General features: G+C 31.7%; 5 protein-coding genes across 13 annotated transcripts in view; 3 read left to right on the forward strand and 2 right to left on the reverse strand.

Moving 5' to 3' along the window:
* LOC124952260 (dual specificity protein phosphatase 10-like) overlaps positions 1-10,292 on the forward strand; it is a 50,007-nt gene extending 39,715 nt beyond the window's left edge. For 2 of the 3 annotated variants that reach the window (XM_047501841.1, XM_047501842.1), the window contains exons 5-6: positions 2,860-3,261; positions 6,773-10,292. In XM_047501841.1, coding sequence (XP_047357797.1) covers positions 2,860-3,261; positions 6,773-7,095 — 725 coding nt within the window. In that variant the 3' untranslated portion in view covers positions 7,096-10,292. The remainder of the gene's footprint in view (positions 1-2,859; positions 3,262-6,772) is intronic. The other variant, XM_047501843.1, reaches the window with a different exon arrangement.
* A 155-nt stretch (positions 10,293-10,447) lies between these two features.
* On the reverse strand, positions 10,448-15,198 carry LOC124952263 (PRKC apoptosis WT1 regulator protein-like). Of its 4 annotated transcripts, none has more exons than XM_047501849.1 (10): positions 15,041-15,198; positions 14,818-14,923; positions 14,584-14,732; positions 14,370-14,499; positions 14,104-14,200; positions 13,531-13,638; positions 13,326-13,366; positions 13,194-13,238; positions 12,515-12,671; positions 10,448-12,402 (listed from the first exon to the last, which is right to left on the reverse strand). In XM_047501849.1, exons 2-10 carry the CDS (start codon positions 14,832-14,834, stop codon positions 12,217-12,219), a joined length of 930 nt encoding a protein of 309 aa, XP_047357805.1. In that variant the 5' UTR covers positions 14,835-14,923; positions 15,041-15,198; the 3' UTR covers positions 10,448-12,216. The 4 variants fall into 4 exon arrangements, with proteins under 4 accessions (XP_047357805.1, XP_047357803.1, XP_047357804.1 ...); XM_047501847.1 differs by having other exon boundaries at positions 14,104-14,230; XM_047501848.1 differs by having other exon boundaries at positions 14,104-14,230; positions 14,818-14,948; positions 15,026-15,192.
* A 307-nt stretch (positions 15,199-15,505) lies between these two features.
* LOC124952265 (N-terminal Xaa-Pro-Lys N-methyltransferase 1) lies at positions 15,506-17,679 on the forward strand. 2 transcript variants are annotated; one of them, XM_047501856.1, is made up of 4 exons: positions 15,506-16,025; positions 16,167-16,350; positions 16,426-16,534; positions 16,625-17,679. In XM_047501856.1, exons 1-4 carry the CDS (start codon positions 15,858-15,860, stop codon positions 16,845-16,847), a joined length of 684 nt encoding a protein of 227 aa, XP_047357812.1. In that variant the 5' UTR covers positions 15,506-15,857; the 3' UTR covers positions 16,848-17,679. The 2 variants fall into 2 exon arrangements, with proteins under 2 accessions (XP_047357812.1, XP_047357811.1); XM_047501855.1 differs by having other exon boundaries at positions 15,507-16,040.
* LOC124952262 (heparin sulfate O-sulfotransferase) lies at positions 17,096-18,959 on the reverse strand. Of its 2 annotated transcripts, none has more exons than XM_047501845.1 (7): positions 18,647-18,959; positions 18,303-18,532; positions 18,132-18,217; positions 17,881-18,034; positions 17,710-17,807; positions 17,493-17,650; positions 17,096-17,409 (listed from the first exon to the last, which is right to left on the reverse strand). In XM_047501845.1, the coding sequence occupies exons 1-7, from the start codon at positions 18,756-18,758 to the stop codon at positions 17,198-17,200; spliced, it is 1,050 nt and encodes a 349-aa protein (XP_047357801.1). In that variant the 5' UTR covers positions 18,759-18,959; the 3' UTR covers positions 17,096-17,197. The 2 variants fall into 2 exon arrangements, with proteins under 2 accessions (XP_047357801.1, XP_047357802.1); XM_047501846.1 differs by having other exon boundaries at positions 17,881-18,019; positions 18,647-18,955.
* Positions 18,960-19,020: 61 nt separating this feature from the next.
* On the forward strand, positions 19,021-20,397 carry LOC124952267 (mediator of RNA polymerase II transcription subunit 21). 2 transcript variants are annotated; one of them, XM_047501858.1, is made up of 4 exons: positions 19,021-19,129; positions 19,540-19,627; positions 19,726-19,837; positions 19,898-20,397. In XM_047501858.1, the coding sequence occupies exons 2-4, from the start codon at positions 19,586-19,588 to the stop codon at positions 20,281-20,283; spliced, it is 540 nt and encodes a 179-aa protein (XP_047357814.1). In that variant the 5' UTR covers positions 19,021-19,129; positions 19,540-19,585; the 3' UTR covers positions 20,284-20,397. The 2 variants fall into 2 exon arrangements, with proteins under 2 accessions (XP_047357814.1, XP_047357813.1); XM_047501857.1 differs by lacking the exon at positions 19,021-19,129 and adding an exon at positions 19,137-19,296.
* The last annotated feature ends 12 nt before the right edge of the window (positions 20,398-20,409 follow it).

Genomic DNA, 20,409 nt, shown 5'->3' on the forward strand with positions numbered 1-20,409 from the left:
GTTGAGATGAAATTACACCTTAGATAACTTCTAAAATCTTAAGTTATAGGCATTAGTCATTTTCGAGGTAATGAATCATTCATCTTATTATCGTTCTTTCAAAAGTACGTGTTTTTTCTATTATTGTTGACAAAACAAAAAGGTATCCTTTTTTTAATATTACTTAGCTTCGTCTTTTTGTTTCTGACGTAAATAAGAAATGTTTATTGTTTCTTGTATAAAAAATATTAACACCATTTTTATATGGGAATTAATAAGCGAAGGATGATAACTTACATCTCACGGACTATATGGAATCCGCCATCAATGATCGTTATAAGGAAAGGAAGAAAAAAAAAGAAAAAAATATATAGGCTGTTTTAGGCGTCGAGTGCAATGATCAAAAGGCACGTATGATTTAGGAAAAAATACAAATATATAGATAATATGATTATCGTTTCTTCTTTTTCTTTCTTTTATATTTCGAGGTGAAAAATATATTAATATATACAAATAAATTCGAAACGGTAAGGAGAGAAAGAAGAGAATAAGAGAGAGAGAGAGAGAGAGAGAGAGAGAGAGAGAGAGAGAGAGAGAGAGAAACTTCACATAGTCGAACATTTTCGTTTCATCGATTATCGATCTTTCGTTTTTTCGATTAGACTATCACAAAGAAGGAATCGAACGATAGGATAAGAATTGATCGTGTATAATTTTCGAGGAGACGGGGTGTATAGTGACGAAGCAAGTTCACAGGATGATTGAGGAGAGGAAAGGAGAGGAAAGGAGAAAAGAGATGAGGGAGGAAGTGGGAGACACGCACAATGTAATTTGCATTCTCTCTGCTTACAATAGGCCGCCGCGTGACATTACGACCCTGGACACGAACGGGGCCACTAAGTAGATCGACATAGATATATCTATAAAGTATAAATAATTCTCTAGCGAGAGGGAAAGAAAGAACTAGCCTAGGAAAGGGTCGAAGATCATCATTGTATGATCGTGAATAGTATAGGTATATATATACGTTTTTTACCGAATACTAAATTAGTTCAATGTCCGACATAGAGAAAAAAATGTATGACTCGTTTAGTTTGTATTTTAATAAGCTTCTAATTATCATTCCATGGAATAATCTATGAACAATTATTATGATGATTCCAATTCCAGTAATAAGCATAATTTTTTGTATTTTTTTCTTTTTTTTGCTCTTTTTTCTTTTTTTCTCCAAGATAATATACAAACATAATATTATGTGTATGTACAGTGAAATGGAAAATTCTAGGAGTTTCGCGAAATGTAGGAAGTAGGTGTATCTCTACGAATACATAGGAAAAAGAGTGAAGATAATTAGTTTCTATCGGTCCAAAATTGCGCCTAAAGTCCACGATACTGCGCAATGCGGAAGAATGAGAAATTATTTTAGGTATATGCAAATTTCAAGTTTTCACGATAATTCGAGAGCATCGATTTCGCTAGGTTTTTTTCGTAAGATATATGAGTCAATATCACGTGTGATATATAAAAAGAATCCTTCCAAGAGTTGCGTATACTTTGTCGAAACACTTTCTTGAAATCTGGTGCGCGTCTGTTCTTTAGACGTGTGTACCGTCTGGCAAACCTGTTCTCAGCCAACGGACAGACGCGTAACGTACTTTGAGAGACCGTTACGTATGTAGGGTGATCTCGTGCGAACGGCTCGTTCGTAAACGATAGATATATCGATCGAAAAACGTAAACATGTAAATATGGAACTTATTCTAAGGAAATTACTAGAAACTATTCAGGTATCTCGAACAAGAGTAATCGACAATGTATGTAAAATACCAAAAGTTAAATAGGATAGGGAGAATTATAAAACTAAGGGCAATTAAAGACAAAATTGGTAAATAATTTTAAAAAAGTAGAATATAATCTCATAACGAAAGACGATATAAGAGAGAGAGAGAGAGAGAGAGAGAGAGAGAGAGAGAGAGAGAGAGAGAGAGAGAGAGAGAGAGAGAGAGAGAGAGAGAGAGAGTTTCGCCATGCCAACAGTGAAACGATCATCGTCTGGGACAGTTTGGGGTTGAGAGTAAGGGGTGGGGAGAGAGAGAGAGAGAGAGAGAGAGAGAGAGAGAGAGAGAGAGAGAGAGAGAGAGAGAGAGAAGAAAGAAGGAAGGAAGGAAGGAAGGAAGGAAAGAGGAAGGCCGTCGGCCGACTAGCCAGGAGGGAGAAAAGGGGGCATGAGAGTGACTCATCGTCGAGCCAGGCCAGGCTTTTTTTACGAGCTGCAGGTCAGGAGAGGAAGACACTTTTAGCCCACATTTCTTGTCCATTTCTCCTCTCTCTTTCTCTCTCTCTCTCTCCCCTCTCTCTCTCTCTCTCTCTCTCTCTCTCTCTCTCTCTCTCTCTCTCTGATCTCTAGGAACATTTCCTTATTTTTACCCTAACCATTTATACGTCACAGGGTATATGGTTCTCCCTTCCTCTTTCTCACGCGTATTTTCTTTCCATCTTCTATACTTCTCTTTTTCGTCCTCTTCTTTAAATCTTTCGTAGTAGGTACATCGTAATTTGTTCGAACGAGCACCACGGAAGTGTCACACATGAATCTGCAAGAACGGCTTTATCTTTTTAGTAGTTTGAGAAATTGTTCGTAGAATCAACGAGTAGATCTCGTTTGCCACTCGCGAAACTAGTCGAATGAATCATACCATTGTACTCCTTAGTTCTTGATATATCGACGAAAGAAAAAGAAAAAAAAAGAGCCTTGTTTATTCTCTTCTTTTTCCTTCCCTCGCGTGAAACGATTTCTTCGTTCTTGAAACGATAAAATCAAGGAAAGCAGCTTCTATTGCTTCTTCGTAATAATAACACTATTATGTTTTTTATTTGCAGGTGGACACAAAGAGTTCCACAGGCGGCATCGAGAATTCTGCGAGGACACCCTGTTACCGTCCGGTGGTGGTAATGGCAATTCTTCCACAACCGTCAGCGGTTGCCCAAGTCCTGGTCCAGGTTGCTCGGTTCTAAGTCTTTCGGGACCACCGACACCACAAGCAGCGGACATTGATAGCCATCCGGCATCTCGTGTTTTACCCTTTCTTTACCTTGGCAATGGCAGAGATGCTGCTGATCTTCAACTCCTTCGAGCCCTTGGCGCTACTAGAGTATTGAACGTTACCTCCCAATTACCAGGATATCACGAGGAAAGGGGCATTACCTACAGACAGATACCTGCGTCGGATTCCGGTCATCAAAATCTTAAGCAGTATTTCGAAGAAGCCTTTGACTTTATCGGTTAGTTGACTTTTCTTTAATTATAATCGATAGCATTAATTATTGAATTCTGAAGCTTCTATGAAAAATTTAAGATAAATCTGATAATATATTCAGAGAGAGAGACAGAGAGAGAGAGGGGGAGAGAGAGAGAGAGAGAGAGAGAGAGAGAGAGAGAGAGAGAGAGAGAGAGAGTGATTTTAGCTTCTCTCGATGAGTAATTTTTCCAGCCCACTAGGTGTGTCCATACTAAAATTGTCGATAATACTCGTATGCTTCTATACCTCATTCTGACGTGTTTTACTCTAAACACATATGTATAAAGTAATTACAATGATGGAATGGCCAGTAAGCAATGTAAAAAATAACAGTATTTTATATCTCAACAAACGACATTAATATTTTTTATTCAAACTTATTGACCAGTCCAAGAATATAGTATAGTAAACTTACATTTAGATTGCAATAACATAATTTAGTATTATATTGATGTGGCACAATTCTCAGTAAATAACACTAGTGTTGTTTACTTATATATAAAATAATCAAAATTTCGTCATATTATTCAACGACTAATCTACAGGTCAATATCAATAAAACAACAACAACATTCCTAATGATCAAGATTTAATTTCGATTATTTCGTAATCGCATCACGTAGAATAGAAATTTTGTTATTCCAAATAGCATAGGTCAGCTGTTTTTTTCATCCCCTCTTTGAAAAAAGAAGGCAAAGCGTTTTTGTAAAGGTCGCAATATACTACCCTCGATGAAAGTCGGAAACGCGTTCCACCCGTTTTACGGGACGCACGAAAGAGGGGTCTATCCGAAAGTTCTTCGGTCCCCTCGATCGGCCTCCAGGTACAACATTCCACCAGTTGCACATTCACCGAGGAGGGAGAAGCCCTGCAGCTCCAGCATGAGTATGTATACCTTCGAACCAGGCTACACCCCTGTCTTTACTACATACTCGCACACGCAGTGATTGTTCCTGACGTTTCTCCTCTTATACAGGCTGATTCAGATGAGATCAATCCTTTTAAGGTTTTTAGGGTTCTATCCAAGTCCAATGGGTGAAATTTCGTAATGAAAAAAAACTTTATCCTTTGAAAACTAGTTCGATCGATGATCGATTGTCTGAACTAATCGCAACAGAACTTATGTTGTGACAAAGTCATTTATTTTATTCACTTTGTAAAGTTTCGTAAGAGTATCGAGTTAACGAGCATAATCTCAAAGTATATTACTTTGACATTTTAAGATGCGAAAGTATTAACAATTCTTTCTTACTATTTCGTTAAAAATTATATGGTAAAAATAATAAAAGTGATATTGCCATTCCCACTGCATAGAAAGATACAAATGTAGAGGTAGAGAAAGAAAGCGAAAAAAGATATATCAAATTTGTATCAGCCTGTATTCATCTTCATGTGTATACCAACTGTGCGCGATATAAAGAGCCCACACGCGTTCACGCACTGAGAGTGAGCAAGAGAGAAGTATAGAGAGAAAAAGAGTGAGAGGGAGCGAGGGAGAGAACGGGTCTCTCGGCGTTCACGGCTGTGCACGCATGTGAGTCATGGTTTCATGAATGGAAGCCTTTCGTCTTCAGCTCTCTGCTTGGTGAATGGTCCACCGGAAACGGCTGGTTACACCCTGTTTCCGTTATATCGAAGTACGTCGCGTAACGCGATCGAGGCCTGGCCGAGATACACTCATATCTTTTTTCAAATGAAACCGTTTCACGAACTGGTTGTTGTATTGTTATTTTTATTGTTTTTGTTGTTGTTGTTTTATTATTGTTGTTGTTGCTGCTGTTTTTGTTGTTTTTGTTGTTGTTGTCGTTGTCGTTGTCGTTGTCGTTGTTGTTGTTGTTGTTGTTGTTGTTGTTGTTCTTGTTGTTGTTGTTGTTGTTGTTGTTGTTGTTGTTGTTGTTGTTGTTGTTGTTGTTGTTGTTGTTGTTCTTGTTGTTGTTCTTGTTCTTGTTCTTGTTCTTGTTCTTGTTGTTGTTGTCAATGATAATTTCGATCTAATAATATTTACTAATTCTTATTCATAATCGTTCGATTCTTTATGGGTTATAAGCTTAATTACGATGACTTGTGAAATCCTTTTTTAAGATCTCTATAATAAAATTATGGAAGTATAATCAGATATGGCAAATAAGGAGGGAGAGAGGGAGGATTTCGATTACCTGAAATCCGGCACTTACCTGGGTAATGGTGGTACGATAAGTATCCCCGATACACGTATAGTTTGCTGCTATTCTATTAGACGTATTTGCTTTCTGACATCGTCCCTCCTATTCGTTCTCTCTTCTTTTCTCCTTCTTGTGTGTACCCTCCTCTCTTTCTATTCGACCGCTCTCTCTGACTCATGGCAGATGTACATCACGTTCGCAAGTGCATATAAAAATTCTCATACTCAGAAAAAGCAAAACGTTATAAAACCTTATTTCGCCCTGCTACTGTTAACCTAAACCGGTGTCACGCCGGATGATTTTATCGCGGATAAGAAGTTTTGTCGTATTCTTATCATGCCTCCGTTAAAAAGATAAGAAGAGGGCCCTCTTTGAACTTCGTACGAAACATTGAGAACGAATGAATCTTCATTATCGACGATTCGTGTTTCGAGCCAACACGTCGATAAATCAATCTGTTATCTTATACGTAAGAAAAAGAAGACGAAGGCGTATTTATCTCAAAGTGATAAGAATATTAAAAACATTTCTCTAACTGTGTTGAAAAAATTCAATTAAAATTCTTAGGAATAGAAACGTTAATTTTTTCTACCACGATATATATGTACGTATGTGTACCTATATCTATTTATATTACATACATCAGAAACGATCGTTACGAAAAGAAAGTGGCGTAAAACTCGTTACATATAATCAAAAAAACGATAAAGACAAAAATAATAAGACTCCTACTCCTAGTGGTCGTGTCTAAAAATTAGGGACCATCCTTGGTGTTTCCAATCTCGTAACACTTAATAATAAAAAAATAAATCGAGAAATCAGACACCACTTCGTCTGTTGCTGTTGTTACTTGCGGTCGTTGACTGCCTCTTCTCTTTTTTTTGTGTTGAAAAATACCGCACGTAGTGGGGTGGATTATACATCCATTTGTTATCGCACCACCAGCACGATATAAAAACGCGTCGCGTGCGCGCGCGCGCGCGCGCGCGTGTGTGTGTGAGAATACAGAGTATGTAAGTACGATTCGTAAGGATCCGGGCAGTGACTCATTGGTGAGATACGATAACGTCGTCCCCTTTATTGCGTAACGGAATCGCCTGTTTAACTTGCATTTAACCGTGTACAATGTGTTTACAACATGATCTTAGTTCGATCAGTGCAAATGACGACGAACCTGCTCGACGAGTTTTCAAACGATGGATTTTGCTCGTTATGCCAATAGTCTAATTGATCAATTTTGTACTATGACTTGTACTATTGTATAGACTGATTTTCCTTTGATAATTAAACGTATCATAACTTAACGCATCGCACTTTATTGATTTGTTTCAGAGGAAGCACGAAAAGCCGGTAGCAGCGTATTGGTTCATTGCCAGGCTGGCGTTTCACGTAGTGCGACGATCGCCATCGCGTACATAATGCGACATAAAGGCTTGTCAATGGTCGAAGCATATAAATTGGTGAAAAATGCACGGCCGATTATCAGTCCGAATTTAAATTTTATGGGGCAGCTTCTCGAATTAGAGCAGGGACTAAGAGCGTCTGGTGGTGTCACTGGAACGCAACAAACAGAGGAACCCAAGAGTTGTCATCAGTGTCGTTGGAGTCACCAGCAAAACAGTAGCGAGGAAGTTACTTCCGGTTGCAGCGTTTGAAAGAACGCGTAAGGCGTGCGTGCGCCTGACATACACACTCCCACACATACACATACACATATATGTAACACCTCGCAAAAAGAAACGTACGGACCTGCAAGCTCGTTTTTGTTGTTATATATTACTATACTATTACTACTATTAATTATTATTATTATTATTATTATTATTATTATTATTATTATTATTATTATTATTATTATTATTATTATTATTATTATTATTATTATTATTATTATTATTATTATTATATTATTCATATCCATATTTCTTGGACACAGGGACAACGATAATGCTCGTTCCATCGATTCAAAACGACGAAAACGTGTATAGAGATAAAGAGACGAGGCGGAAGAAACGGTACATATCTTAACGCGCAAATTCATCGTTCTTCCTGTTCTTTTTTAGAGGGAGAACTTGTTTACCTTGTTACCGTGCCTTGATGATCGCCCACTCCCCTCTCGAAATATAGGGAAAGGCCGATTTACAAACGATTTACTTATCTAACAACTAACTTACTAAATGTATGAGCGTGAAAAAAAGAGAGAAAGGGGTAAAAGAATATCTCTGATCGAACGAATGCCAAATTAAGAAAACAAAAGGAAGGGAGAGCACATTTTTAATTACGAAATATTTGCAAAATTTTTACCTAGAAATTGATTAGCCAGACGATATATATTTCCGAATTATCATTTATCTCAAGAAAAAAAAAGAGGATGTTCGATCGTTTTTTCTTTTCTATTCTTTTCTTTTCTTTCGTTTTATCAAGAACATGCTCTTTCAATGCAAGGTTAAACTTGTAAGTACTTACGTGAAAAGTGTTCACGACTTTTGTTTGGCATAGACAGATAATACTGATTTTAGACTGTTTCTGACAACATTAAATTTAGAATTTAAAGATATATGTATTTTTATCAAAGGATACTAAAAAAGCAAAAAGAGAACAAAAAAAACAAAAAATACACAGAGACTACTTTAATGTACTTCGTTGAGAATCGTTTTCGCAAGAGCGGCGATCCATAGATCCAGTGTTTCGTATAATGGTGACGATACTTGGTATTATTGTTGTACAGAAGATATATCTATTTAATATATCTATTAATTTGATCGAATTGAAATAATCTTTCTTTTTATTATTTTCTTTTAGCTTTTTTTTTTATTACTTTCTCCTTTTGTTTTTGTTTTTCTTTCTTTTTTTTCACTCGCATTCATCGTTTGATCGTGTTTCACAAAAACATTGCGGACAACACTACTTGAAAATCGCCAGTTACGATGCTGAAGAACATTTTATTAACAAAATACTGTCTTGGCAAATGAAATTTTGTTAGAAATTTTTGTGAAAGGGCATTGAGTTTTACAAAAAAACGAAAAGAGGTAGAGAGAGAGAGAGAGAGAGAGAGAGAGAGAGAGAGAGAGAGAGAGAGAGAGAAAGAGAGAAAGAGAGAAAGAGAACATTATTCAGAAAATAAATAACCGCATACAAGCTGTAAGACGATTATTAGCCACGTTTAAGTTTTACATTTGTCTATTTGTAATTTGTGCGTCTATACGATAATTGATATAATGTGGTTTATATTTGATAAATAATATGTATATCGTTATAACCAAGAGAAAAGCTTAGACATTAAACTCCTTAGCATTTAAGAATCTGGTTGTGGTCCAACCATCGTGATCTAGTCGTTTGTTGGGATAGATGGTATATATCTATGGTACGAGAGCAGCATAGAAATAAAGGAAAAATAAAGAGAGAACGAGTGAGTTCCTTATCGAAATCGATGACGTTCAAATATCACTGAAGAAATTTCTTTTTTCTTTCTCGTTGATGAAGAACTATCGAGAAGAAAATGAACATACGTTGCGTTGGTATATACGTATTAAGAATCTATTACGGGTACGTGGTGGTAGTCAGGATTAATCTTTGTAAGTGAAAATAGAGATCGTTTGGCTTTGCGAGGAACACAAACTAACTCGAACCACGAAAAAAAGATGCTTTCGTAATGACATATTTCATATAGGGTATTGCATATTATATAATCGTAAGATAACATTATTCACATCGAAACTTTAACGCGAATAAGTTCCTGCAACTTTGATCGTTATTAGGAAGAATCGAATCGAAAAGAGATTCGTTTTAAAAAGAGAATTTATTATTACAATCTCGCTTAAATATAAGATTAAGTAGTTGTACAGAATGATGTATGTGTATATATATATGACATTATGTCATTATATATATATATATATATATGGAGCTCGTTGCTATTAACGATGACTCTATCGCAGACAATAAAATTGAAGATAACGAAAGTGGAAGAGTTCCTTCGATTTCGTCTTTAATATTCGCAACGGTACATATCAAGGATACGTCGCCTTTTCATAAAAAACTGAGAGTTGTATGTAAGAGGAAGAAAAGAGCACAAAGTTAGTGATTCATACGTATGTCTCTAAGTTGCCGGCATCTTTTGTTTTTTTTTTTTTTTTTGTAAGAGGAAACGATGTAAATACGTAACTATAAACTGTGTATGTACGTGAATGGCTAAATTAAATGGACAAACAGTTTTAAAGAGTGTGAAAATAAAAGTTAAACAGATAAAGAGAGAGAGAGAGAGAGAGAGAGAGAGAGAGAGAGAGAGAGAGAGAGAAAGAGATATTAAGAAATGTCGACAGATGTATTGATAGAAGAAAAAAATAGTACCTGTTGCATCACGAGGATGTATGTATGTAGTGTTTATCGAATAGTGGGAAGATATTAACAATAAACATGTATATCGGCATACGATATAAATACGAGGAATGTCGTTGCTGTAATGATGATAACGCTTTAACAGACGTTAATATTCTCGTGAATCGTCCGAGAAAAGTTAATAGCATGTTGATATATCTCTTTATTGCTAGTATTTTTCTGCAACCTAATGCACATGTTAAAATTTGCTTGCACTATACGTCATTAAAGTAAAATATATATACTATCTGCGGCACGCACACTTTAAGAAAGGGTATGCACCGTGATGGTTAATATAAAGTAATCCTTATAAATCGAATCCCAACGATTTTATAATGTACAGCTATATGTAGTGATTGATAGTAAAAACCATAAAAAGTATAGTATGTAATTTATGCGTAAATGCGTGCAAGTATTGTATTATATCAAAATTTATTTAGTTATTTTATGAATAAAAATGCAAATTGAAAGTTCATATTGATAGAACTGTCTTTATAGTAATGACAAAGAGATAAAACAGTATCCTTTCGACTTGTACCTGCTTACATACCGATTTTCAAGAAGAGATTAAAGGTTTGGGATATAGTGATTTAACGAATCTTTTGCTTTGTTCGTCCGCCATTCAAATAATTTGTTCGATTTACTTTTATTTGTAAAATCATTTCCATCCATGCACTATACGCTTTATAATCAATTTTTAGTTCTTAAGTACTAAGACTGCCTAGTGCAATTCTATAAAAAAGAAATAAGTATAGTAGATTAATTAATCTTCTTAACCGAAGCGTAACAAAAAGGAACAATCATATAGAATTTAAAGATCAGTATTTTAGAAAGATATTCCTTATAACAAAGTTTTTAGTACAATTTTCTTTACATTGATCTATACGTAAAGAATTAAAAAGAATTAAAAAGAATAGACAAATATTTTGTCTTGCTTGCATATTTTAGCTAGTAATTCATTACACTAGCTCAAAGCGTCAAATAAAACGATTATTGTGCATATTCTGAAATTATACAATAGAATCGACGCATATTTTTACCTTCTTTAATTCATTATCCTTATCATATAAAAATTACTGGCATTTTCAGTCTCCTGCTTTACAATTATGCTTATTGACAAAATTTAAACTAAATAACAAGATCGATAACTATAACATATACTAACTAAAAATTATGTCAATTAACTTACTTCTAACTTTTTTTTTAATTCAATATATATAGTTGTATCTATATACATCGCGCAATTTTTTCAGGTAATTTAATATAATCAAATACAATTTCTCTAATCCTCTTTTTGATACCTACTGCAATATATTTAAATACTTTGTAGCCGATATAGAATTGTCAGTTATGTGCTTTTCTTTTTATATACATTCAATCGCTCACTCAAATTCATAACTGACGTATATAAAGTGCTTTGATATATCATATAGCGTTTCTTTATCACAAGCGATCAAGCGCGTTTTATCTTTCTTTAATTTTGCTTAATTAATAAAGAAAAGTTGTATATATAAACAACGCTTTGATATTTATTTCATTAAATCATTGTTACACGCTTAACCGAAGAGCAAATTTTATCAGAAAATTTAACGACTGACCATAAATATTCTGAATCACGTTCATTCGCATAGGTAGAAAACTTACATAAACATCTAAATAGATCGTAACCGGTATCTTTTATAGTATAAAAGATTTCATATAATGCATTACAATTAACGTTACGTCATAATACTTACCAACATTTCTTTATCAGACGCGAAGCATGTGAAACATGAATATATCTATTATTATTAATTTTATACCATTCTAAAGAAAAAAGTAATAACATTAAACGAAAATTGAAGCACTTTTATAAAGTCATTCTTTTATGTAAAGACGTTTTTTTTACTTCCATTCATTACTTAAACTCATTTTAAGGCTACAAGTAATTAACCTTAAGAACGTATGAGAAAATTCGATATATAAAGGAACATCATTAAAAAAATGAGGAGAGAAACATATTCGACTCTTAACCTATAAAAAATAATGAAATATTTTGTAAATATGAACAATAATAAAATTGTACAAGATATCTACGTTAGAATTTATAATATACGCTATATAAGCAAGATAGAGAATGTCTATGACAAGAGAAACTAACAAACTGCAACTTTTTGTTTCTTGCCGAAAAATTTACAATATATGATTCTACTTCTTTAGTTTTGTGGCTTACCCTGACGATATAGAATTCGTAATTATATTTCAAAGTACACTCTTCTGCAAGAGTTAACATCATTAAGTCACTCTTTTTAATTACTTTTTAAATTAGAATTATATTTAGTTTATTAATTATGCATAATTTCTAGAATAATTCAAAGGTCGACAATGAATGGGATATTATATGTAAGAAAAAAAGAAAATTAGTTGCTTGCTAAAGCTGCCATCGCCCGAATTAGTGCTGCATTTTCTTCGCGAAGACGTTCTCGTTCTATTGCCATTTCGTGTTGTTGCTGTAAAAGACGAGCTTCTAATGCCATTATTTTATGATCACGATCTTCCAACAGAGATAAAAGCCTTCTATTTTCTTCTTGAGCACGTTCAATTAACTGAAAATGTTTATATACATAAAAACATATATATATATATATATATATATATATTTGTAAAAATCTTATCATTATCTTTTTATTATTTTGATAAAGACTCAAAATTATTTACTTCATGTGGATTATCTCCTGTAGGTGTAGGTAATCTTGGTCTGTTTGTTATATTTAATGAAGTTTGTGGCTCATGATTTGTGTGATCAGATTGATTAACACTGTCAGATTGATTAAGAGAATCAAACTCTTCATCGTCTGCTTCTAAATCTGAATGACTAAAACAAAAATATTATTTGTTTAGATATATAACATATTTAAATACCCAATGATTAGATGATGTCTAAAAACAATATATTAGGCACGACCCTTTCTGAATACGTATATATATATATATATGTATATATGTATATATGTGTATATATATATATATATATATATATATATACATGTGTATATATATATAATATATATATATATATGTATATATGTATATATACATGTATATATATATATATATATATATATATATATATATATATATATGTATATGTATATATATTACTTGTAAATGTATTTCACATATTGTCATAATTTATAAAAATTATAGTTTACACATTTATATGGTCACAACGTGAATATACATTCCTTATGTTTTTAATACCCAATATGAATTTTCAATCTTGCTTGTTTGTCGATACTCGATATGAAATTGCGTTATTATCAAATTCTAGGAGCATTACCGTAATTCGTACAGGTTGTGCCTAATTGTACGTTTTGGTGTACAGTAGTGCACTTACCAACCGTGTGTAATTAAACATGACCTGTATGAAGTACGGTAATGCCTAGAAAGCAGTAGCAGTTGATTACAAATAACTACTTAAATTAAGCAAATTGCTACTCTATAACTATGCAAAAAAAATAAAACGTACCTTTTATTTCGTCTTTGTGTATACACTTTAACACTCCGTTCCTGTAACACATACATAATTAGAATATAAACAAACCAACATTATAACAAAAATATTATGCTTATGCATTAATATTATTAGGTTATATTACAGTTATATTATTAACAAGTTATATTATTAATAATATTGCATTAATATTAACAAAAATTTGATTATAGATACTCACTTCAATGAGTTCATGATCAAGGAACTCATTATGATGTGTATTATTTTTTGTTTCAAGACAAGTACCACTGAGTTCTTCTTCATCTTCTCCTGTACTTCCTCCTGTACTCTGCAGAAGCAAATAACTAAAAAGATTATACTAAAGCAAAAAAAGAAATTTCAAGTAGAGAAATACTACTATAACAGAAATGGTGTTGCACTGTCAATCTATGTGCAAATCTATATGAAAATCTAACTATTAAGATTCATAATAATTTTTATCCAATATTTAAGCAAGTTTCTGATGCTTACAGAAATATATTACCATAGTCACATTATGTTATCATAATCACATTAACAAAATGAATTGCTGCAAAATATAGAATTAAATATTTAATCCTGCAATTATATACTGCATGAAAATTTTTCCAATAATCGATGTAAACATGCCAAACATAAATAGAAATTAAATTTGGGACAACTAGAAAACATGGTACACATTCAATAAATTAATATTAACAAGTATGAGATTAAAGGTGTGTATGCAGACGTCAGGGCCAAGGCACGACAAACCAAGTTTCAAAGAGTGACAAACCTCTGTCGATGGTAAATGCACAACTCCAGTGCTTCGTCTTTTTTCTCTGAGTTTCCGTCGATCACGTTGCTGCTTTCCCTTGTTTATATGCGTTGGCCTATGCAAACAGGATACGACACTAAAGACACTAGAACCAGATCCAGAAAATGTTAGCAAAATATACAAAATTCTATCATGGATCTATTGCCTAGCAGTGGATGCTCAAACAAAAACAATTTTGACTACCTTGAATAGATTGCAAAAGCAATTATATTCATAGAACTCACCGGCCAGTTACACGTTTGTCTTGCTTCCTCATAATGGGCTTATTTTGCTGACCATCATGTTCTGATGGAGGTACGCTGTTTGAACTAGAATTGCATATACCTTGAGATTCTTCCGAATCTGGTGCACTTTCTTTAAATAAAAAAGATATTTACAATTTTAATAAAAATTTTATAAAGCAATACAAAAAAGTAGAATACAGCAAAAATAACAAACTTTGAAAAGTTATGGAAGCTGTATCTCCTGTCCTAGGTGGTCCAACTCTAGCTCTAGCAGTTCGTATTCTAGATCTCCTTGATGTTAATTCAAAATCATTATCAAAATCCTCCTGGCTAACGGAGCTTGATGCCATACCTGTGACGTCGCTGAAACCGAAAATTACTAATAACTTCTGCTTTATATTGATAGTTCTTGCAATGAATATGCAAACAAGGTAAAAAGGGCTCTTACAAAAAAAAGCTGGACATCTGAACAAAGGGTAGGTGATGTTGTGCGATACTTGCTGTAGATCAGCGGAAAAATTGGAGGCCAAGAACCAAGTGGTTGCCTAGATTATCTAAAGGAAATTCATAAGGCATAAACTGCTTTTAACTACGAGTGAGTATGAGTGCGCGTGCAAATGACGATACATTAAGGTACATCTAATAATGACAATTACTTTCTACTTAATTACCTGTCGCACTAACTTATCTTCGTCAAATCCAATGCCAATGCCGTGACTCACTACCAACCTATGCACAATTGACAGCTGTCAACCACTAAGAAACCCATAAACACGTATAATCCGCAACGATTATAGAGTATAAAGATAGATAAGCGTATTGATCGTTGTTACACTTTAGCTAAAGTGTAGTTTTCATTTATACTTTTCTGAACTACTTATGTACCAGTGATTATCAAACGCGATAAGAAAAATATATCAGTACTAATCGAAAGAAAATTATTCTTTTAATTTAAATAGAATTGATGAAATATTGTACGTAATAAACAAACACAAAATTTTATATTTTAAACGAACATATTTTAGCCAATGCAGGATAAGGACACTAGTAACTAATAACAAGTTTCTAATGTAATTGGATGTGACCAGAGTAACTAAAATTCTTCATTTTTATTGGTTGTTTAATCCTATTTTTAAAAATATAAAATAATAGTACACGTGTTCATTTTGGCATAAAAAGTAATGAAAAACTATTATACATGTATTTAATTGTTTTTTCTTAAAAATTGTAATATTGAAAATTATTATATCAAATTTAACATCTACATACATAGAAAAAGCAAAATGTCAGCATATGATATAATTCTGAACACAACACAATATTAACGAATGAAAGCAGGTGTTAAAGTGATTGAGATTTGAATAATTACTACGATATCAAAATATTGATCATAAATCATTGATTCAGCAATAAAGTGACCTTATTGATTTTTGATTATACGTTTATTCAACTAATTTAACATCGCGAAAAAAAACTATAAAATTTAACATGGAAGAAATAAATGATACAGAACTACTTGATAATAGGTTTTATAAAGCTTCTGAAAAATATTGGGATCGTATTCCTCCTACTGTTGATGGAATGCTAGGTGGTTTTGGATTTTTATCAGAAAAGGATATAGATGGTTCATCACATTTTCTATTTTCATTATTTGAGGTATATCATATAGAGGTATAAAATTTAACCAATGATTTGTTTACTATGTTGTACTTCTTATAACCATGATTGAAGTCATGTATTAAAATTTTCAAAAAAATAGAAAAATGCTTTATTTTAAATAATTATTAATGGTTTCAGTTAATAAATCCACCATCAAGACAAAAAGCATTGGATTGCGGTGCTGGAATTGGTCGTGTAACAAAAAACTTATTAATAAATCATTTTGAAAGTGTTGATTTATTAGAACAGAATCCAAAATTTATAGAAACTGCAAAAACGTATTTAAGTACCTGTATTTCAAGAGTAGACTTTCATTGTAGTGGTAATATTTAAATGATAAATATATATAAAATAATTAAAATTCATGCGTTATATATCTTTTTATGAATGTTTTAAGCGCTACAAAATTTTTATCCAAAACCACAAAAGTATGATGTTATTTGGTGCCAATGGGTTCTAGGTTATATTCGTGATGATGATTTAATAGAATTTCTCAAAAATTGTGTGTAAGTTTAAATATATTTCCAAAATTAATGGAATCGTACTAATGATCAATATTGTTTTTATATATTTAAAATTTTTATAAATTTTTGCAGGTCAGGTTTGAAAAAGAAAGGTGTGTTAGTTGTAAAAGACAATGTAACAAGCTCCAACGCATTGGAGTTTGATACAACAGATTCTTCTGTAACAAGACCATATAAAGACTTAGTAGGTATATTTGAGAAAGCTGGATTGATTTGCATAAAAAAAAAATTACAACGTTATATGCCTTCTGGTTTATATCCAGTTTATATGTTTGCTCTTAAACCAAAAAACTAATCTGTGAAAATATTGAATAATCGATAATAGAATAATGGATATAAAATAATTTTGTTCATGTTACTTTCTTATTCTTTGTTCATATTTTTATAATAAATTAATTTTTGATTGAAATAAATAGTACAAGATTTATCAAATTAAAATAAACATCAAAACTTTTATTTGGATATAATGATAAATCAAACATTAAATTTTTACTCCAATTTAACACATGCAGTGGGGATCATCAGTGACTAATGCCATAACAATACAATAATAAACTTTATTCTGATACCATGAGTAAATTATATAAAAGTATCTTGAATGTGATAATCAAAAAAATGATATTTTTCGATATAAAAAAATGCTTTTTATTTAGGTCGTATTTTTTCATACATAAATCGTTGATTAATATCTTGAAGAGAAGCACTTATGAGACGCTTTTTAACAGCATGAAAATGAGTTAAAGCAAAATTATATAATTCATTTTCCATTTTCCAAACAACTGTTTTTTGAATTTTTTCCACTGTTTCCGGTAACGGATCGATTTTTTGCGTCGTTTGTCGTAAATGCGATTTGTTATCTAAAAATATTTTCATGTGTCTTACACGTTTAATAATAAAACATTGATATATAAACTTAAAGCATAAACATTGATCAACTTACTATATAAAAACGATTCGTACGCCCCTTTGAAGAATCGTGGAAATACAATCTGTAATATTTGTACAAATTCTGCTAATTCTTCAGTAACACCTACTAAAAGATAATGTCTTTGTAAATTTCTCTTAGCTTCTTCTAATGCCCATTTATTTCCAACTTCCCTATAGTAAAATAAAATTTTTAAATAACACACAAATATATTTTCACATTGAAATCTTACCAGCAAGCTGGATCATGACCACATAAAAAAGGAATTTGAAGCCACATATTATTAGGATCACAGTCAGGTTGACCAATATTGACACATTCATCAAATGTCTATGACAATACAAATGAATTATCTACTAATAATTTTATATACTACAATGATAAAAATTATTTATTCACTAACTTTAGTATCACCATGTTTTTTTCTTATGAGATGAGGTCTAAAATTATCGCCATATCGTAAAAAATAATAATAAGATACAAATCTATCTAAAGGTTTCCGTAATATATTTATATAAAGAGGAGTTTGTTTTACACCAAATCTGAAAGAACCAAAACTTTCTATATGATTAAAATTTTCAGAATAAATATGTAAAATATAAAGTCATTTAAATAATCAGTCATATATTCTTTTAAATGTAATATATAACTTACTTCTCAAAATTTAAGAAGGCCATGTGGCCATGATAAAATGCTGGCTTTATTGCGTTCCATGTTGATATATTATTTACAAATTGAATCTACGATTGAAAGTAAAATTTAAAAGTTAATTTATAAAAAAAAGAAAAAAAAATCAAATAAATTATTTGTTTAAATGTGGAATACCTGATTGAAAAGTGTAAGCGTGTGCATGTTATTTGTTACATTAATATGTAAAACATGATATTTATTTTGTTTGCACAAATCATAAACCAAACCCACAAAACTCGTAGAGGCTGTTTTGGGTACTCTATTATATATTATAACAATTTCCTCATAATTTGTTGGCTTATATATTTGTATATCGGATTTGACATTATCTTTTAGTTCATTTTGAATCTGTACAACGGCATCGTCTGGAAGTACGAATGGATACTCTATGTTATTCCATCACCTTTAACAAAATGAAATATTAACAAAATACACTTGTTTGTGAGTCACAAAAGTTAGCACGAAAATATAGCGCATACGTAATGATTGGTAGTTCTCTTCCAAAAAATTTATTCTCAACTTCAAATAGAGAATTGTAACAGTCAATATTAACATCACAATCCATTGGGGCATAAAATTTCTGAGTATCATTTTTCGGTTGATCTACAGCATTATATGCATTATTATTCAGTTCAAGCGATATGAACTTTCCCAATAAAGTTTCAAACGGTTCCAAGTAATTCGAAGTAGTTTCAAAACGTTTACATTAATACAAATTGATTCGCATTACATATTATATCGAAATATGTACACAATTGTCCATGTACGAATGCGTGTATCGTTGTCGATACATCGAGACAATAATTCGATATTTTTCAAAAAGATCGATATCGATATTCAATTGTGCGTCTAGTATTATCGATGACTACATTGAAAGAATCGAGATTAGAATGAATTTCCATAGTTAAATCCATGATGATATATATTATATAGTTAATATATATTTTGTTCATAAAATAAATGTAATAAAGTAACTAATATTATTTAAACAAAACGTATCTCTAAATAATAATAGAAATTGTTGTAATATTGGTAGATGGCGTTATATTATATTTTCTGCTACGTTGCCAATTCTTGATGCTATAAAACGATAATTCTTACAAGTATCTGGCATTTGTTTGTCGAAAGAGTGAGCTTTTTGTTGACATTACATGGTTTATATAAGAAACATTTAAATAAATTTAATAATATACCAAAAATTACATAGATCTAGAATTGAAGAAATTAAACAGATTTAATTAATGTATATTATAGTTACAATATTCTATGTCAAAATTCGCGTATATATATTTTAATCAAATGATTAAAAAATACAATATTATAAATATATTTGTGTTTTAATAATGTTACAAGAATGAACTATTATTTTTAGTAAAGATTTAATTGGTTTTCAATCTTCATTTATAAACTTTATCACTATGGCTGATCGTTTAACACAATTGCAAGATACTATAAATCAGGTAATTTATAATATTTAATATTTAATTTTTAATTAGTAACCAATAATATTATAATATTATTTCTAATTTTATTAACATCTATATATTTATATTTATAGCAAGCAGAACATTTTTGCAATAGTGTTGGTATATTGCAACAGTATTCTACACCAAGTAAATTTCCTGGTTTTGATCGAATCGGTACTCCACAACCACATCAACCACAAGAAGGTGTGCATAAGTATATTTTTTATTTGAATTATCAATTTTTATACTATATATATATTTTAGATTATGCAGCATTATTTGCAACTTTAATTGCAAGATGTGCAAAGGATATTGATACATTAATAGAAAGTCTTCCAAGCGAAGAATCGTCACAGGAACTTCAAGTAGCTAGTTTAAGTCGTTTAGAACAAGAAAATCAGGAAGCTGGTAAGCAACTTGAAGAGGTAGTAAGACAAGGAGAATCTTTACTTCAACGAATTCAAGCAGCTTTGCAAGACATTGCTCAGAGCCAATTAGATATGCAGAACCCTGCATCAACTGCTGTACTTAATATTAATTTAAATCCTGCCATGACCTTCAAACAAGAAAATTTGAGTTCCACAAACTCCATGCCTTCCAATAATGTGCATCAACTCTCCAATTCATCACCAAGTTCAATAAATCAGTAATATAATTACTTATTTTATGTATATTTTTAACCAGCACTTTTAATTAATTTATAATAAATTAGATTTAATTTGTAATATTGTAATTATATAAATATAATCTGTATATTTCGTTTATATAAATTATTC

Source organism: Vespa velutina, chromosome 10 (genome assembly GCF_912470025.1).
Source record: "Vespa velutina chromosome 10, iVesVel2.1, whole genome shotgun sequence".
NCBI classification, from domain to species: domain Eukaryota; kingdom Metazoa; phylum Arthropoda; class Insecta; order Hymenoptera; family Vespidae; genus Vespa; species Vespa velutina.

What these genes read in the sequence shown, in the direction of transcription:
- LOC124952262 (XM_047501845.1), bottom strand. Translation starts at nt 18,758, where the DNA reads ATGATACTCAGAAATTTTATGCCCCAATGGATTGTGATGTTAATATTG. An exon ending in AGAGAACTACCAATCATTAC is followed by an intron (nt 18,533 to 18,646) that starts GTATGCGCTATA and finishes TCGTACTTCCAG; the next exon opens with ACGATGCCGTTGTACAGATT. An exon ending in AAAAACATGGTGATACTAAA is followed by an intron (nt 17,808 to 17,880) that starts GTTAGTGAATAA and finishes GTATTGTCATAG; the next exon opens with ACATTTGATGAATGTGTCAA.
- LOC124952265 (XM_047501855.1), top strand. Translation starts at nt 15,858, where the DNA reads ATGGAAGAAATAAATGATACAGAACTACTTGATAATAGGTTTTATAAA. An exon ending in AGTAGACTTTCATTGTAGTG is followed by an intron (nt 16,351 to 16,425) that starts GTAATATTTAAA and finishes GAATGTTTTAAG; the next exon opens with CGCTACAAAATTTTTATCCA. An exon ending in GAATTTCTCAAAAATTGTGT is followed by an intron (nt 16,535 to 16,624) that starts GTAAGTTTAAAT and finishes AAATTTTTGCAG; the next exon opens with GTCAGGTTTGAAAAAGAAAG.
- LOC124952267 (XM_047501858.1), top strand. Translation starts at nt 19,586, where the DNA reads ATGGCTGATCGTTTAACACAATTGCAAGATACTATAAATCAG. An exon ending in TGCAAGATACTATAAATCAG is followed by an intron (nt 19,628 to 19,725) that starts GTAATTTATAAT and finishes TTATATTTATAG; the next exon opens with CAAGCAGAACATTTTTGCAA. An exon ending in ACCACATCAACCACAAGAAG is followed by an intron (nt 19,838 to 19,897) that starts GTGTGCATAAGT and finishes TATATATTTTAG; the next exon opens with ATTATGCAGCATTATTTGCA.
- LOC124952263 (XM_047501847.1), bottom strand. An exon ending in TTGATCATGAACTCATTGAA is followed by an intron (nt 13,367 to 13,530) that starts GTGAGTATCTAT and finishes TATGTGTTACAG; the next exon opens with GAACGGAGTGTTAAAGTGTA. An exon ending in TGTTTAATTACACACGGTTG is followed by an intron (nt 12,672 to 13,193) that starts GTAAGTGCACTA and finishes TTTTTGTTTTAG; the next exon opens with TCATTCAGATTTAGAAGCAG.